Source organism: Drosophila hydei, unplaced genomic scaffold (genome assembly GCF_003285905.1).
Source record: "Drosophila hydei strain 15085-1641.00,03,60 unplaced genomic scaffold, DhydRS2 tig00000418-arrow-arrow-pilon, whole genome shotgun sequence".
Taxonomy (NCBI): Eukaryota; Metazoa; Arthropoda; class Insecta; order Diptera; family Drosophilidae; genus Drosophila; species Drosophila hydei.
The window spans coordinates 303,109-320,819 of record NW_022045727.1 but is presented as its reverse complement, the minus strand read 5'-3'; the positions used below and the strand labels follow the sequence as shown (position 1 = coordinate 320,819).

The window sequence follows — 17,711 nt, the reverse complement described above, 5'->3', positions numbered from 1 at the left end:
CTAGCAAGAGCATCTCCACCACAACACTGGCTCATCAGGCCAGCCAAGTAGGTAGCTATCATTTGTATCGACAGCAGTCTAGCTGCTCGGCAAACTTTTCGCCATTGCCATTGCATGCGCATCAGGTGCATGCCTCGACGACCACCTGTGACCTGGGCCTGGGCGGTAACCACAATCCCAATGTGATAAAGTCCACGACGACGGTCAACTCGGTGGCCACTGCCTCAACGCTGGCCGACTCCTGCTGCAGCGGCACCATACAGATCCATCAGGGCATGGGCGCCGGCGCCGCCTGCCAATCCTCGGAGCTGCTGCATATGCATCGACCCACCACATCTGCCGCCGCCGCGGCAGCAGCATCGGCATCAGCATCGGCATCGGCATCGGCAACGGCATCTGGCGCCAGCACATCGGCGGCTGCTGCGGCAGCTGCCGCGGCGGCTGCGTCAGCGGCGGGTGGAATCACGCCGCCCCCACCACCACCGCCGGCCTGTGATATACTGCCCGCCTGTCAGCGCGAAGGTGGCCCACATTGCTGTTCGGGGCGTGGCAATGTACGCCAGCGCTGGCACACCTGCCCGGAGCTGCACAAAGCCATGGACGGCGTCACGTACATCGCGGATCAGACGCGCAAAGAGGAGGAGAGCACACGGGTGAGTTGACAGCCAAGATGTTGGCAAAGTCTTAGAGCCTCTAGCTAGAATATAATAGAATAGAATAGAATAGAGCATGTGTAGGCAAATGACGGCAAGGCAAATGAGGCTAAGTGAGGTCGCCTGGCAAAGCCCAAAGCCGCTTAGCATTTGGCGCGGCTTAGCCTAAGTCCCAGTCAGTCGCTGCCGCCGGCAATTGTCAATGGCGCGAGGGAGCCGGAGGGGAAAACGGAAGGAGATTGGGTTATTGGGCCACAAAATTGGGCGTACAATGTTAATAGGGCAACGTTGGCGGACGGGCGCAATAAATTAAAACGGTCTTAGTCTTGGATTTATTCGAACGTCAATAATCGATGGGCGGCGATGACACCTAACCGGGACACTGCCGGCACAAATGAGGAACCTAACAAGCCGGCCAGCCAGCCAGGCTACGGCTACCATCGGTTTCACATCGATAATGATGTTAACGATAATATCCTGCGAGCTGGTCAGCCTTGTCCTTTTGGTTGACCTCTCATCATGCATGGTCCATCGTAGCTCCGTCTATCTGTGCAGAGGGGCGTGCAGGCGGGATCAAAACTTTTAATGACTTTTCATGCGCCTTATGAGCACGGCCAACGGCACAGTCCTTAGGGTCCTTGCTGTGCAGTCCTTGTATGCGTACGTACAAGTAGTTTGCCATGGCATAATGAATGTCTTCTGGCAGCACAAATGCCAATAAAAGTATTTTATTAAAATTACGCACACATTCAATCATTATTGGAATGTCATGCTGGGCTTAGACCATGCCACAGAGCACACAGCACACAACACACGCAGGACATAACACGACAAGCCGCAGGAGATCTACATCTGGGGGCAGGGCAACAAAACATGAGACAGAGCCAGTATAATAGAACAGTTGGCGCGCAGGCATTTACATTCAGTTGAAGGGCAGGAATTTCGCGTGCGCACGAGTCTGAATCTGTGAAGCCAACAACGAAATGCAATCGAGTCCAGGAAGCGTGTCTCAATGATATCCACTATATATATACCGGCAAGGACATTGACTTCAATTGTGTGTGTCTGTGTGTGAGTGTGTGTGGCTGTCCTGTCGTTCGAAATAATTCGAATCACTTGCCGCTTGCCACAACCTGAGCCACTCACATGCCCAATAAGCTTTCCTTTCATAAAGATGCCCCAAAGCAAGCCAAATCTTTTAAGTGACCAATCAAGTCGAACCGAATTCACACTTATTTAGGGACGTAAAGATATCATTTTGACATCAAGATATCTTTTAATATGGAACTTAGGTAAAATGGCATATTCCAAAAAAAGGGAAACCAATCCTTAAGTGGAGTATCTCACGTCGAATGAGCTAGGTTTCCTTGCTCCCAGATAGGTTTCCGATAGCTCCAATTCTAGTCAGCTTTCAGTTCTCACATATTGGGTTGTTCACTAAGTAATTACGTTTTTTTAGTGCAATTCAAAACCGATTTTTTTTATTTTATACAACACTTTATGAAATTATGTATTCTCCATTTTGCTCTAAAACCTTTTGCCATCTTTCGGGCAAGAGATTGATTCCGCGCTCATAACATTTTTGATCCTTGCCAAAAAACTGTTTCAAGTGGTTTTTTACGTCCTGATTTGAGGTGAAGGTTGTACCATCCAAAAAATTCTGCAGAGACCGGAACAAGTAATAGTCCAAAGGTGCCAAGTCTGGAGAATATGGTGGGTGTGGTAGCACATCCCATTCAAGCTGCATAAGCTTTTGGCGAGTTATTAAACTTGTATGGGGTTTCGCATTATCCTGGTGGAACACTACACCTTTTCTATTGACCAATTTTGGTCCCTTCTCTTTGAGTACATCACTTAATTGTCTAGTTGATTGCAATAAACTTCAGGATTAATTGTTGTTTTGTCCGGCAAAAGCTCAAAATAAACGATCCTCTTGAGATCCCACCAAAAGGACAACAAAACCTTTTTTGGTGAATATCGGGCTTTGATGTCGTTTGGGCTGGTTCATCCTTTTTAGACCATGATCTCTTGCGCTTTACATTGTTGTAAACAACCCACTTTTCGTCGCCGGTAACAATGCGCTTTGAAAATGGATCGTTTCTATGACGTCGAATAAGCGTATCGCAGTCGTCATTGCGACGAAGCAAGTTTCGTTCTGTAAGAACATGCGGAACCCTTATGGAAATTAATTGTAGACGTTTCATGCGCTTGTGAACGGTCGCTCTTGACAGATTTAATCTTTCTGCAATCTCTCAAGTTGTTATTCGACGATTTGCATCGACTAACGACTTCATTTTGTCCACATCGGCTTCAAGAGGCCTTCCAGGACGTGATGCATCCTCATGATTGAAATTGCCGGAACGAAATTTTTCAAACCAATTTTGGCATTGGCGTTCTGTCAATACATCTTCTCCGTCACATCGCATAATTTTTGCCTGTTTTAACTGCAATTTTGCCCTTTCGATAGTAAAACAGATAAATAGAAAATGTTGTCTTGGATCTTCCATTTTCAATTAGGCACCAAATGAAAACTATTTCACAAAATCCAACAAAATTGTTGACAAATAAGCTTTACTATATCACCTGTTGAAATTTATAATGGTAAAGCGGTTAAGCGCGAAGTTGGCTCGAAAAAATGCAAAAAGATCAGCTGATGTCATAAAACGAAATTACTTAGTGAACGACCCAATATTTTGTCGGTTCTAGTACTATCTATACTGTATATATGAAATTGATTTTCTCTCTTTCTTTCTCCCGCTGCCTCTCTCTGTCTTCATCTCTTTATTTCCCCCTCCCTCTCCCTACCTCTATAACAATCGTCTTCCCTCTCTCCCTCTGCCCACTGCTCTCACTCTTGTTTGAAAACGTTGATAATTTGTCTTGTTGCATTCATCATTTTCTATATCTTGTTTTTCGTCAACAGGTCAAAGAGGACTGGAAATATGTCGCCATGGTATTGGATCGCCTCTTCCTTTGGATATTCACAATAGCCGTGGTCGTGGGCACGGCTGGCATTATCCTGCAGGCGCCCACACTCTATGACACTCGCGTGCCCATTGACATCAAGCTGTCGGAGATTGCCTCCACGACGGCCAAGCCAAATGTGGTGAGGCCTGTGTTGTAAGTCCCTCAAGGACTGAAGCACGCACAAACACAGTTACACACACACACACGCACATACATATTCACACACACGCACTCACATATACATACTCGTGCCCACATACGGACAGTCTGAAAAACAAAAACAAGATGAGAGTTTCGCATTTGTTTTAATTTTTTGTATCGTGACAACTGCAGCAATCACGACAAGAACAAAAACAACAACAACAATAACAACAAACAAGCAAACAAACAACAACTATAACTATAACACAAATACGTATATCGTAAAGAAAAGTATTTGTTATATAGTACACATGTCTACTTACATAAATGTATTCATAGGTAAAGAAACGATATTGAAAGAAACCCTAAATAATTATAACTAAAATTGTACACTAAAGTTTAGCAAATACAACCACATCTACAACAAATGAAAAAAGCACAAAAGAAAACAATTAAGAACGTAATAACGTGAGGAACAAATTATACAAAGTTTGACCTTATGCTGTTCCAGAAATTAAATTGGAACAAATATCTGATCAGCAAATATCGAAAGGAGTCAGTTTTAGAAATTGTTTGTTTTGATGCCGTTTTATGAACTAGAAATCGTTCACACACACACATACATATACACATACACATAAGTAAGTCAGTTCGTTAGCTGATCCGCATATAAAAGAACTGATTCCTTTTTTGATTAGCACTTCGTTAGCTATCGATAAGCGATAGCCTTGCAATTGAACTGTAATTCTCAACTGAACTGTAATTGATAATTGTTGTTTTGTGAGACGGCAGTTAAAAGTGAACAAACATAACAAATGTTAGTCCAAATGTTAGTTAGCTAGCTAAACAAAAGCAGAAACATATATATTTTTATTTTCCTTTGAAATTGCCAGGGGCGACGGTTGAATGCAGAATATGAGAGAATGAGTAGTTGGTTGAGCTTTCGAGCTGCAAATGATGCATGCAAATTAGTGCAAATAAACAGTGTGCGACGCGCCTTGCGGCAATTAGTTAGCACAAAGCTTTAGTTATTATGCCCAAGTGTGCGTGTTTCAAGTGTTGCTGTGCGTGTGTGTGTGTGCCAGTGAATGTGTGTGCGTGTGTGCATGTGTGCCAGTGACTGCATGTGCGTGTGCGTGTGCATGTGTGTTTATATTTGTGTCTGCACAGACACAGTAAATAATCACCATTTTGAATTCAAATTCAATTTTAGCACACATCAGCTGCGCGCGCGTGCAACGCGCCTAATTGGCCACAGCCGCGAATATTAACCAGCGACATGGCCACAGATCAACAACAGTCCTATGCATAGCATATGCATACCCTAGCTAAGTTTCCTAGCCCACTAAGGCCAATTTAAAGCCTGGCAATAGTTTTTTATTAGTTTCTGTCATACATGCAAATGTGTGCATATGCTCACACACACACACATATATATATATATATATACATATGTATGTCTGTATGTACATATGTTTGCATGCAGCTAAGTTATTATCATAGAAGCACTATTTCGTTGCCGTTGTTATTTTTGCTGTTCTTGTTTTTGTTGGTGTTATAAATGAGCATGAGCATTTAATGTTCGGCACGTCGAGTATAAATTCTTTCTTTTTGTGTTTTTTCTGTTTTGTTTTGTTCTTAGTGTATGCTCGACGTTTTTTAATGCACTCGCGCCTCTCATAATTTATGCAAATTTGCAATTGTGCTGCAATTTATGCGCACAATTTACACTGGCTGGCTACCTGGCCGAGCGGGTCACGTGCCAACAGCAGCAGCAACAACAAACAGCAAAAGTCTAGGCGCCAAAAAAAAGCTTTTCCCTGTCGCTCGCTGTGTGTGCAGCGCTTGTAGTTGGCTGGTTTGGTTTGGTCTGGTTTTGTTTGGTATGCTTTGGTTTATTTTATTGCTTCATTGCTCGCCCCATTCGTTTATCTGCATTTCCGTGGGCAATAAAAATCAAATAATGTTGATTAAAGCAGGCGGGCAGCAAACAAAAAGTGTTTTCCAAAAACCTTTTTAAATCCAAAAAACCAAACGACCCATGTTTAATGCTTAGCAAGCGCGGGGGGAAATTTTAACAGCAGCACACAAATGTCCCAACGAAAGCTAGTGGCAAGCTAACAGAGCGCTGTTAAGGCGAAAACGTATAGCTATAGCTATTCTAACAGTGCGCTGTTACCGCTATGTAATTAGGCCATTTATAGTTAAAGATCTAAAATATGATCGAAACCTAAAACACAATAAAAAGGACGATAATTTTTCCTTTTTTATTTGTTGTGCAAATTAGCAAATAACTAAAATACCGCACAATCAAATTATTATAAATATACGCAGCACACTAAAATATTTCATTTTAATTTATTTTTAATAGCAAACGAATGCGGTTTGTGCGGTGTTTTAATTTGTTGTTTGCGATTACACACACAACGATAAATAATATGCGCGCATAAAAATGTATTTAATTACTCAAATTTTGACAAATATTTGCAGTTGGCTGCGACCCACGTGAACAGCTGCGAACAGCTCTCGAGTCGAGGCAACGAACGCTCGCAGTCTCTCCTCATCGAATTTCTCCTTTCAATATTGGCATCTTTTAGCGTTGGGCAAACTTTAATTGAATGAAAATGCAACTGCACACAGAATGAAAAGCCATTAACCAATAACAAATTATTATTTTATGCCACTTATACGTCCATATATATATGTGTGCGTGTGGGGCGCGGAGGACACAGCACGTCGAGGCTATGGAAATAGCGAAAATGTTGCGAAAGTTTTTAAAACACTTTTAATGACAGGCCAAGCGGGCAACTCGCTAGGCGTTCGTTCGTCTTCTGCGGCTCTCTTCGCCTCTATTCATTCTGTTTGCCGTATACCCTACCCCGGATCGGAGCAGGGTATATATGTTTTGTGCGTGTCTATATACGTATATATTCAGCATCAGATTGATACGCTCAGTTGGTCGTACGTTAAAATAAAATGAAATTTCGTTTGCTTACAAACTTATCCGATTTACCTATTATCGATAATTATCGATATTTGAACATGGCTTTCAGCCAATAAATAGATGATCATTTCAGTTATTATGGGAAGAAGAAGAGCGGCATTCACTTGCGTGTGTGTGTGGGCTCAGGGTATCTGCTAGTCGGACATACCCGACCAGAGCGCGTTTACTTGTTTTTAAATAGTTTTGATTTTCTTTTCATTTTTTGTTTGCTTTGCATTGCTTGTCGCCTGGGCGGGCGACATTGAGGCCCAACCGCAAATCATAATTGTTGTGGCAACAGCAACAACAACAACAACAGCAGCAGCAGCAAGTGAGAGAGGAGGAGCAACAACAACAATAACAATAATACCAGCTGTGGCCAGCACAAAAAGGACATTAGCCTGGCTATCGCCTTGACTGTCTGACTGCGCCGCGCCCAGCTATTACGCACGCCCCCTTCAAGGCCCTGGCCCCGCCGCCCCGTTGCGCCGCTTTTGCTGTCTGCTGTTTGTTATTGTAAATCCCATTGTTTCATGCATTTTTGCCGTTTGATGCTGAGGGTCCTGGTCCTGCTCCTGGTCCCTGTCCTGGCTGCGATGCGTATCAGAGCGAGTTTTGTTATAACTTTCCCGCTCAGCCACTGAAAGTATGTTACAGCATTTATCTATTGCCCTGAGACGCGCAGCGCGATCTGCCCCCTCTCCCTCTCCCTTTCCCACTCTCTCTCTCGCTCGCTCTCTGTGTAGCAATACAAAAGCAATCATAAAGTTACAGCCGCCAAACTGCCTGCTACCCCTTGGGGCGCCGTTTCCCAAAAAAAAAAAAAAATAAGAGTACAGTCAGAGTCGCGTGAGCTCGAGACTTGTTTAAATGGGCCTATCTATAACCACCTAGATAGAGAGAGAGAGTGAGGCAGAGGGAGGGAGGGAGGTTGCGAGCCAGCGATGGAGCGAGGGAGGGAGAGGGAACTGACAAATTTATTGCTTGCTAATAGGAAAACAGTCCAAAATGGACAAAGGACCAACTTTTGGCAAACGCCAAGCGGAAGCAAAACTGTTTTTCGACATTTTTTGTGCTCTTCGTTTATAAAAATAAAACAAAAAAGGAGAAAAAATATGTTTTTAGCATAATGTGATTCATTATATACGAATTTTCATTGTTGCGCGCGTGCTGCTCAATTTCGGCGAACTCATTATCATGGCACGCCCCATAGCCGCCGCTCACCTTGGGCAAACATATTTTGGCTAATTTGATTTTAATTTCATTCGAAATGTTTTCTCTGTCTGTTTGTCCTTTGTTGCTTTGAGTGAATCGCTTTGGTTGGTTTGGTTTGGTTGGCTTGGCTTGATTGTTAATTGACAGCGAGGTGGAGGCAAACAAATAACTCAAATTGAAGAGGACCGCGAGAAGCAGAAAATAATTGAAATCGAGCTATTTGCGCAGATTTTTTTGGCCCTAGGCTAGGCGCACACTATAAATGATGTTTGTGGGCGTTTTAGGCTAAACAACAACGCACACAATTCACAAATATTTATATAAAATGCAATTTTAACAAAAACAAAAACAAAAACAAAAAAGATCAAGAAAAGAGAAACAAAAACAAAAACAAAATAGTTAAGAAATTCTGCTGTTCTGTAGCTCTTAAACTGCCGTTCACAATGACAAAGCTGATCGCTATGAGTACGCGTGGCATAGCAGGCAGCTGCGTAGGGCTGGGCCGGTCGGTCCAGCCGGTCCAGCAACGCAATAGTGCTGCCAGCTCGTTGCAAAACGTTGCGATTCAATTGTTGAGCGAATCACTTGAAACAGTTAGAATGATTTGCGTGCACAGCTAGCACAACTTGCACAGTGGCTTCCGAAAGGTTTTCGACACTCTTTCATTTCGTTTCGATGCAACAAGTGGACAGGCAAGCGAAAGGAAAATACCAACAGCCAAATTTCAGCGCACACAAATATCACTATTCATTTAAATAAATTGGCGAGAAGTTGAAGGTGTTGAAATTTTGCTTACCAACTGCAAATGCGAATCGAATCTTTCACGCTGGCAAACATTTTTTCATCGTTTATAGTGTACAAATGAAAAATGGAGAGCAACGTTTTTCGAATATTCATATTTAGGTACAGTCGCAACAACAATATATATATATATATATAAATGTATATGTATTATCAAGCGAAGAGCAACAATTTATACGTGCAGAGGGGGGAGATATATAACAACTAAATATAAATTATAACATAAAATATGATAATATAATATATATTATATATTTAAAAACCAAAGCAAAAACAAAGAAGAAAACATTTTTTTTTTAGAAAGTACCTTTAAATGCAAAATTTAAGCAAAACCAAACAACAGAAGCAGAAGGAGCGGAGGAAGAACAACAAACAACTAACATTAATTTTAAACATAAATTTAATAGTAAAATTAAATGTATTATTCTTAAGAAATGGTAAAGAGGTATACACAGCAAATTGTTAACAAAACTTTGAAAAATTGTTTAAAAAAAAACTAAAAACCTAAAAAACTATGAAAAACAAAACGAAAAACCAAAAAAAAAAACTAAACAAATACGAATTGAATTAATTTGTAAGCAAAAAGAAAAACAAAAGAAAAAGCCACAAGAAATATGAAAAAAAACAAAACGTAAATAAAATAAAAATATACTTAAACAAACAATTAAAAATTAAAAAACCTACAAATTATACGATTTACAAAACCTAAACCTAAATTCTAAAAATCCCACTATTTTTTTTTTAATTTAAGTTTTGAAATGGCTTTGGCATGGCAAGAGCATTCAATAGTCGAGTTGTTTGCCCAGCACACAATGCACACTCTATAAATTCACCCCTGCCACCTCCCCCACTCCACCTGACCGAAATCAAGTCCACTTTCACTTTCACTGCAACAAAATTAAAAACAAAAAACACAAGAAAAACAAACAAATAATAAAGAAACAAAAATGTCAAATACACTTTCTCACATAATTTGTGGCACCCAGAAAAAAAGAAGAAGAAAAATCACAAAATAAAGCAAAGCAAAACATAAGAAAACAAAAGAAAAGAAAAACGTAAATTTGTTCGTAAAGCTGTTTGAGAATTTTCTAAAAATGCAAATTGGCAAATTCACAAAAATGAAAAAAAACCTAAAATTAAAAAAAAACAGGCGAAAAGCTAAAACCAAAAAAAAAAACACATGAAAAACTTAGAAAAAATAAAAATAAAATACAAAAAAAAAAACTTAGCAAATAGTGAAAACTTTTAAAAGAAAGATAAAACAACAACAACAACAACAACAAAAGTAAAAACACGATAGAAAACAGAACTAAAAAAAAACAAAACCAAACGAAAATGATAAGATTTAAAAACAACAACAACAACTACTTATTTATAACAACAAATTAATGGAAAACTGAATGGAAACAAAAGGAAAACAAAAACAAAACAAATGGCATAAAAGAACAAACAAAAAAAAAAACAAAAACAAAAAATTCAAATAGAAATTCTTTTCAAATATCAATAAAGCAAGAATATTAAAAAAAAAAAAACAAAAAACAAAAACAAACCAAAAGCGACTTTTAAATCAGTTTCAAGCTCAAGTAACATTTGAGAATATTGCAGTGAGCAGTGCCCGCTAGCAGATACCCTGCACCCTGCGCACAGCTGCAATTCCAATCGCCCTACACTTCGTCTACACATACATAGAAAGCAGCATATACACGCACACAAGCACGAGCTCTGCTGACTGCGCAGCTGACGCAGCGACTGCGCTCGGAGCTTTTCTATGGGCGCCCAGTTGCTAGATAACTTTCATTTCAGATGGACTTACTTAATCAAATTCATAGCGGGTGACAATGAAGCGTTAAAGCACAAATCTCCACTGATCGAAATACGTCTTACGAACTTTAGGATTAGCGGGAATACGAAAAACCCAAGGCTCGACACAGCTAAGCTGAAATCAGTAGCTCTTACGGGTTTCAAGCCACACTGAACAGCATATCGAATTCAAATGATCGATTTGTATAGATATTAAGGATGATATGAGTTATCGGAAAATATATTACGATCCTACTGCGTGTGGTAAGCACAAATATGTACATATTTAACATATTTAACGGACATAGGTATATCGACTCAGCTCGTCGTCCCGATCAGGAATACTTATACACTTTATGGGGGTTAGTCGAGCACCTCGGACTGCAGAATTTTCGTTATTCACATTTCAATCAAATTTATAGCTCCATATATATTGGATATAACTCTAATCAATAACTAATAATCAATAGACGAGTTCTTGACTAGCTCAATTACTGATAATTTAAGTTCCTAGCACAAAAACTTTAGAAGACGCCTTTGCCGAAGTGTCAGTCCTCCTATGGCTTAGCTACATATGTAATAGATTTTGATGTGGGTATGTCTACAAGAGTATAAATTCAAATTCTTTAGTTACAACAAACAAAACCTATATAGTCAGATACGATCCGCCGCTGGTGGGCGTGGTCACATAGTAAGAATCTTAAGAGTAATTCACGTGCCGAACAGTCTTGGCCGATTTGCCATGTCCCATCCAAATATAAATACTATATATTCCAAGATCCAATGCCAAGATATTTCACCTCCATAATTGGCGAGTTGGATAAGTCCTAACAACCAAAGAGACAGGTGCACGAACAACAAGGCGAAAGTTGCAGCCCAATATACTCTTTTCAGTTCGTGAGCGAGTATAAAAATGTCGCAGCTCGAGCGTTGTTGAGTCGTGCAACGTCGCCCAAAGACCATGAAATTGGCAAATGGATTTTATGCCAAAACTATGTACGTAGAAGGCGTGGCCCATCTCATAGAGTCGACAAAGTCCTGAGCCGAAGCAACAGCTGACTCGATTTAGCCCTGTCTGCCTGCTCCTCTGCCTGTCTGCGCTTATTTAAGAGCTAGAGATTGAAGATCTGAGTGGCAAGCGTTGATCTTTTAGGATTCCCATGAAATCGATAATAAATCGATGGAACATTTTTTTCTATTGTAGCACATTTTCATTCATTTTTTATGTCAATTCCAGTCTGTTTGGATACACTTCCCGGTTCGCCCTCAGATTTGGCAGTTGCCTATCCCAAGGCTCTGCTACTTGAGCTTCTTTAATTCCCATTTGGAAGAGGCAGAAGACGTACACAATCACACAAATAGTCCAGTTCTAGGTATACATCCTGAGAGCCCACATACTAAACTTTATAGCGCAAAAGTTGGGCTTCAAATGCCTAATTGAATAATCGATTTTTATCGATGAGCACTTAGTGTGAGCATGTCGAAGAAAAAGGATCAAATTATACTCTTGATAAATTCTATGATAAATTTGAAGTCTCTAACTTTTGCAGACGTCACGCTGATATAATATATATATATATATATATAAATTAATATGTTGCTGGTCCAGCGATGAACTAGGCGTCGGTGGCAGGTCCAGCGTTGATCGGGTATTTATAGTCTTAATCAATAAGTTGCTGGTCCAGCTATGAGCTAGGCGTCGGTGGCAGGTCCAGCGTTGATCGGGTAATTATAATCTTCTTATGATGATTATGTTGGAGGGTTTGACTTCACCCCCTTTTCTATTAACTGGCCTTGTGGCTCAGCAATGATCAGAAATATAACAATTTGATTACGGCGGTGTGCCGGAGTAGTGCGGGTTTATTCTTCAAACTTCAATGCAAAACTGATTTTTAGCTACATAGAATATTTCACTTAAGCTAAGCCAAAACTCGCATCACACCACAATGTCATGGTCGGCAAGCCGACTCAGCAATCTTAGGCAATAACGGAAACTCTTGCAGTAAACAAAAGTATCTGGTTACCGCCGCTGACCATTGCAGTTATAGCGCGCTGATACAAAGTATGCAGTGTCGCAATTGCGAGGGCTGTTTCTTAACTTACGAAACACGCGATAGCGAGGGTTGGTTATAAACTTATGAAATACCCTATATTAAATGTTATGTGTTAACTACTCCCCCTTCAAGTGTAAGGCCGCCCTCGGCCGACCCAATTCCGGCGACGACTTCTCGTAATTGCTTCGCAGACTTCCTTGCGTCGATGAACCGCCAAAGGGTGAGGCCAATGCAGATTAAAGCACAGCATATACCTCCAATGATGAATGCCACACGATAAGCTTGATCAGTTCCGGCGTCTTTCTTGAATTGCTGTATCTCCTCCAAATTACGTTCATTTAAACGATGAAGATAAGGGAGGCTGAGGACATCTTGGCTGGCAGTGATGTTCAGCAAGGGAGAGTTGGCAATGCCCGGGACTCTATTGCGTACGTTGTTGTGGTTGTAAAACAGAGTCCCGTTGATCGCGACTCGGTCCCCGAACGTAATGAGATGCGTGCCGTGTACTTGGATTTCAGTGCCGTTATCCACCTGGATCCTTGCGGACCCGTCGTTAAGAATGATGATTCCATCATCTACGTGGGTGATTATTTCCAGGTTGCTCGGCTGGATTTCACAGTGTGCCGTGCCACCTGCATGGAGCTCTTTGGCACATGAACTCTCTAATGCCAGACGACAAAAGGTGGCTCCAGGTGAAGCGGTGCAACTCTGCAGTGTGTGGGTTTTTCCATCGCATTCGGCTATGACGTTGTCAGGCAATCGCAATATGAAATTCTTGTGAATGACAGGATAAATCGTAATTTTTCTGCAAGCTTGTTTAATATGATTTAAATTCCAAAAAAAAAAAAAAATTTTTTTTTTTTTTTTTTTTTTTTTTTTTTTTTACGTTGGGCGCCAATTAATATGTTGCTGGTCCAGCGATGAACTAGGCGTCGGTGGCAGGTCCAGCGTTGATCGGGTATTTATAGTCTTAATCAATAAGTTGCTGGTCCAGCTATGAGCTAGGCGTCGGTGGCAGGTCCAGCGTTGATCGGGTAATTATAATCTTCTTATGATGATTATGTTGGAGGGTTTGACTTCACCCCCTTTTCTATTAACTGGCCTTGTGGCTCAGCAATGATCAGAAATATAACAATTTGATTACGGCGGTGTGCCGGAGTAGTGCGGGTTTATTCTTCAAACTTCAATGCAAAACTGATTTTTAGCTACATAGAATATTTCACTTAAGCTAAGCCAAAACTCGCATCACACCACAATGTCATGGTCGGCAAGCCGACTCAGCAATCTTAGGCAATAACGGAAACTCTTGCAGTAAACAAAAGTATCTGGTTACCGCCGCTGACCATTGCAGTTATAGCGCGCTGATACAAAGTATGCAGTGTCGCAATTGCGAGGGCTGTTTCTTAACTTACGAAACACGCGATAGCGAGGGTTGGTTATAAACTTATGAAATACCCTATATTAAATGTTATGTGTTAACTTATATATATATATATATATATATTAATTTAAATGAAATTAGTTGAGTTAATTAGATTGACAATACAATGGGGATTCAATTTGTTAATCACTTTATTAGAATTGAACTACAAATTTATAGAAACTTCAATAGGTCACAGCGAAAGAAATGAACTATTTGTAGAGCTAAGGCGATGTAAAAGCTAGTGCTATAATATTCATAAGTACATAAATAGGTATTGCTGTAGAGCTCACGAGATGTGAGATATTTTGATAACTAACTAGGTACTAGGGAGAGAAAGGAAGAGGAAGAGGAAGAGAAAGAGAGAGAGAGAGAGCAAAATAGAGAGAGATAGAAGGAGGGAGGGAGTGAGAGAACGTGTGTCGAATGTGTGCGAGTGTCAATTGTGTGCGAATCTCGTGTGTGTCTTGTGTGATGTGATGTTGATTGGTGTGTTGCACATGTGGCATGTATATATATATCCATGCATACGTATGCGTGCTCAAGACTTGGGAGGTAGTTGGAAAATGTAGCGCATCAAGCACCTTGCCTAGGGCGTTGTCTTTTATAAGCAGAAGAAACAAAATTGTTTTTTTTTTTGGTTTTGTGCAGTCAAGAGCTGAATCCGATCAATTCGTGTTGAGCTCCTCGTTATCATCCTCTGGCTCGGCGCCGCGTCCCTCGCGTATACGTTTCAATTTGCGCTTCAGCATCATAACGCCTGCAATAGAAGTTAGATAAGTTGAGGTAGCTTTTGCCACTGGAAGAGACTACATACACTTGATGGCCTGGTAGGTTTTGGCCGAGGCGGACTCAGTGGTTGGCAGAGAATTGGATGTTGTCTTCTCATGCGCCAGCTTAACCTCTAGGTAAGCTCTTTGCAGGGTTTTGTAGTGGCGATATTCGCTGGTGTCCTTAATGAGGATGCATCTGCCAGGATCATATGAGAAATTAATGTATTTAAGCATAGAGAATTTCCTGCGTTTGCTCACTTGGCTGCCGAGCCCTCGCCGGAGCAATCAGATGGTGCTGTGTGATAGATCTGGTGATAGAAATAGTGCAACACTGGCGAGTTCCAGATGGCTAGACCATACCACACCCAAATTGCCACATTAAGCGGCAGCTTAAAGTTCTTGGCAAACAGCGTGGGTATGAAGTAGTTGAATGGCAACAGATTGATATGCACATGCAGCCAGGCGGCAATCCGTAGGCCCATAAACAGTTGATAGATCAAACGATTGCGATTCGAATTTTGCAATGCCAACAGCGAGAGGCACTCTGCGAGAATGCTGTAAAGGCCCAGCGTGAGATTCATGCCAATGAAATAGTTTTCATATCTGCAATTGGATGGTGAAGAGCACAGTTAGATTGGTATACAGATTGGTAGCTAATGGTCGGACATGCCTGTAGACATCGATAGCGATGAGGGCTGACAGATAGAGACCCTTGGAGGCTGTTTCCAGAAAGTCAGCCTCCTTGAAGTCCAGCATGGCTCCATGCAAATGGAACGTTATTATGAAAATTGAATAGAATTGAAATTTCTCATACTGAAGCGAACGATAGAAGATGAGATTGTCGGAGCTATGGAAGAGCGAATAACGACCCTGATTCTTCATCAGATGCGGCAGTATCATGAACTCATTGTAAAAGTGCAGAAAGAGACAGCATGCGCTATAGAATGCAATATTCCATATCAATCGGGCGAACTGTTTGCGCTTAAAGTATTGCACGTTTGACGATTTCAAAAAGAACTGCAAAAGAAGACAAACGAAAGCCAATTAGTCACCGATCATAGCAGATACTTTCCGGTGCAAGGCACAAGTTCATATATATGCACACATACATACATGCATATGCATATGCATAAATATGTAGATGCATATGCATGAATGTACATAAAAATATATAAGTATATATATATATGCATATATATGTGCGTGTGGCAGAGCTGGACTCGAGTGTGCCTTTTTTTTTTTTGCTTTAAATGTTTTTAATCTTTATAGTTGCTGGTCGCGGCAGTCGGTCGCAAGTCTTATCTTAACGTCGCCGCTGCCGCTGCCGCTACCACAGCCGTCGACGTCGCCGCTTTACATCTGGCTACCGACTATTTATAAACGCCAAAATAATTGGGCACCAACAGCAAACAGCAGCCGGACGCCGTGCTGTCGCTTACTGCTACTGCTACTGCTGCTGCTGCCGCTGCCGTTGCTGCTTCTGCTTATGCTGTTGTTCGCTCACCTGGAAGAGGCGCTGAAATCCATAGAAGCCGCAGGACAACGCTATAAATATCCAGAAGACCGCATTGATCAGGTAATGCACATCGATATTTTGCACAAGCGCATCGAAACGATCGTTCGTAATTAGATATTTAAGCGGCAAAAAGAAGTTTCCGATTTCTGCCCAATAATCCGGCGGACCGGCCTTCATATCCAGTATGGACATCTTTGGGTAATTTCGGCAGCCGCTGCCCCAACAGCAGCAGCTAGCAGTGAGTGGATTGACCACAAGCGAAACTCAAAATTTAAACGTTTGCCATGCAACAATTTAGTTGTCAACCTAAGATGGATGGATGTATTTATAAACAGTAACAAATTTTTTTTTGTATTTCATTTACGTGCCTGGTACATGACAGTCGACAATCGATATGTGTTTCGGCAAAAGTTATGGCGATATATTGCTCGATTGATTTTGCTTTCGATAGTTAGTTGTGAGGCTGCCAACCTGTGTACAGAGCGCGCCAATTTAAATTCAAATATGTACCTTTCGTGATATCTATTGCAGTCGCATTTTGTCGCAAAATGAATGAATCTTCAGTTTCACGCATTGTCGACTACCCAGATGAGCCCACCGCACTTCTCCAACAGCTCCTGGATGCAGTCAGAAATCATCAACCAGAGTCACAAATATACATGAATTTGGCCACCATCGATGATGAATTTACGGTACTCAACCGTACAGTGCTGTACCGTGGAATCAGCGTTGACAAATGCGTTATCTACGCAACGCAACGTTTTACACGAAACTATAAGAACATTAAGGCCAATGCCAAATGCGCCGTTACAATCTTAATGCCGGTGGTATCGTTGCCATCGCAAGGATCCACGCCCTTTCTATGGCAGGTTCGCCTCTTAGGCGCCACCGCTGTGGAGCTGCCTGAGTCCGAGCTGGACGCCTGGTGGAACAGAGAGTCGCTATCGGCTAAAATACGTGACACTATCTTTCCCTGTGGCCAGCCAGTCGACTATGATGAGCTCAAGGCCAAGCACGATCAGTTCCTCAAAGAGTATCGAGCGAGCGGAAAACCGCTGCAGCGGCCGCCCACATTGTAGGTTCCTAAAACTATCGAAAGTATTTCGTATTAACAATCTGTCATCTCTAAACAGCACCGCCTTCAAGTTTGAGGTTCAGCGCTATGATTTTCTTAAAGTGGGCCTGAACCAGATCGCGGATCGGGTACAATATCGCCGACAAGAGTGTGGCCACTGGCAGGCAATGCATGTGGCGACCTGAACCGGAATGAACACTTCCAACTGAATTTTACTCATTTTTATTTTATTCAACTAGCGTTTGCAAAAGCAAAACAATTGTTCTCAACAAATACAAACAAAAATTATAATTACAGTAACTAAATGTAAAAC

General features: G+C 41.4%; 3 protein-coding genes across 3 annotated transcripts in view; 2 read left to right on the top strand and 1 right to left on the bottom strand.

The window, feature by feature from the left end:
* The window catches only part of LOC111605339 (acetylcholine receptor subunit alpha-like), a 58,338-nt gene extending 54,413 nt beyond the window's left edge, over nt 1-3,925 (top strand). The window contains exons 10-11 of the mRNA XM_030224252.1: nt 52-653; nt 3,577-3,925. Of these exons, the coding sequence (XP_030080112.1) occupies nt 52-653; nt 3,577-3,777 (803 nt within the window). The 3' untranslated portion in view covers nt 3,778-3,925. The remainder of the gene's footprint in view (nt 1-51; nt 654-3,576) is intronic.
* A 10,737-nt stretch (nt 3,926-14,662) lies between these two features.
* LOC111605295 lies at nt 14,663-16,671 on the bottom strand. Its single transcript, XM_023323749.2, has 5 exons — nt 16,312-16,671; nt 15,478-15,824; nt 15,066-15,410; nt 14,852-15,003; nt 14,663-14,794 (listed from the first exon to the last, which is right to left on the bottom strand). Exons 1-5 carry the CDS (start codon nt 16,513-16,515, stop codon nt 14,703-14,705), a joined length of 1,140 nt encoding a protein of 379 aa, XP_023179517.1. The 5' UTR covers nt 16,516-16,671; the 3' UTR covers nt 14,663-14,702.
* LOC111605296 lies at nt 16,305-17,692 on the top strand. Its single transcript, XM_023323750.2, has 3 exons — nt 16,305-16,383; nt 16,855-17,398; nt 17,457-17,692. The coding sequence occupies exons 2-3, from the start codon at nt 16,872-16,874 to the stop codon at nt 17,581-17,583; spliced, it is 654 nt and encodes a 217-aa protein (XP_023179518.1). The 5' UTR covers nt 16,305-16,383; nt 16,855-16,871; the 3' UTR covers nt 17,584-17,692.
* The last annotated feature ends 19 nt before the right edge of the window (nt 17,693-17,711 follow it).

Excerpts from the sequence above, each read along its gene's own strand:
- LOC111605296 (XM_023323750.2), top strand. The coding sequence starts at position 16,872 with ATGAATGAATCTTCAGTTTCACGCATTGTCGACTACCCAGATGAGCCC. Across the intron at positions 17,399-17,456 it reads CTGCAGCGGCCGCCCACATT|CACCGCCTTCAAGTTTGAGG; the intron begins GTAGGTTCCTAA and ends ATCTCTAAACAG.
- LOC111605295 (XM_023323749.2), bottom strand. The coding sequence starts at position 16,515 with ATGTCCATACTGGATATGAAGGCCGGTCCGCCGGATTATTGGGCAGAA. Across the intron at positions 15,004-15,065 it reads GGCGAGGGCTCGGCAGCCAA|ATGCATCCTCATTAAGGACA; the intron begins GTGAGCAAACGC and ends TGATCCTGGCAG. Across the intron at positions 14,795-14,851 it reads AACCTACCAGGCCATCAAGT|GCGTTATGATGCTGAAGCGC; the intron begins GTATGTAGTCTC and ends CTTCTATTGCAG.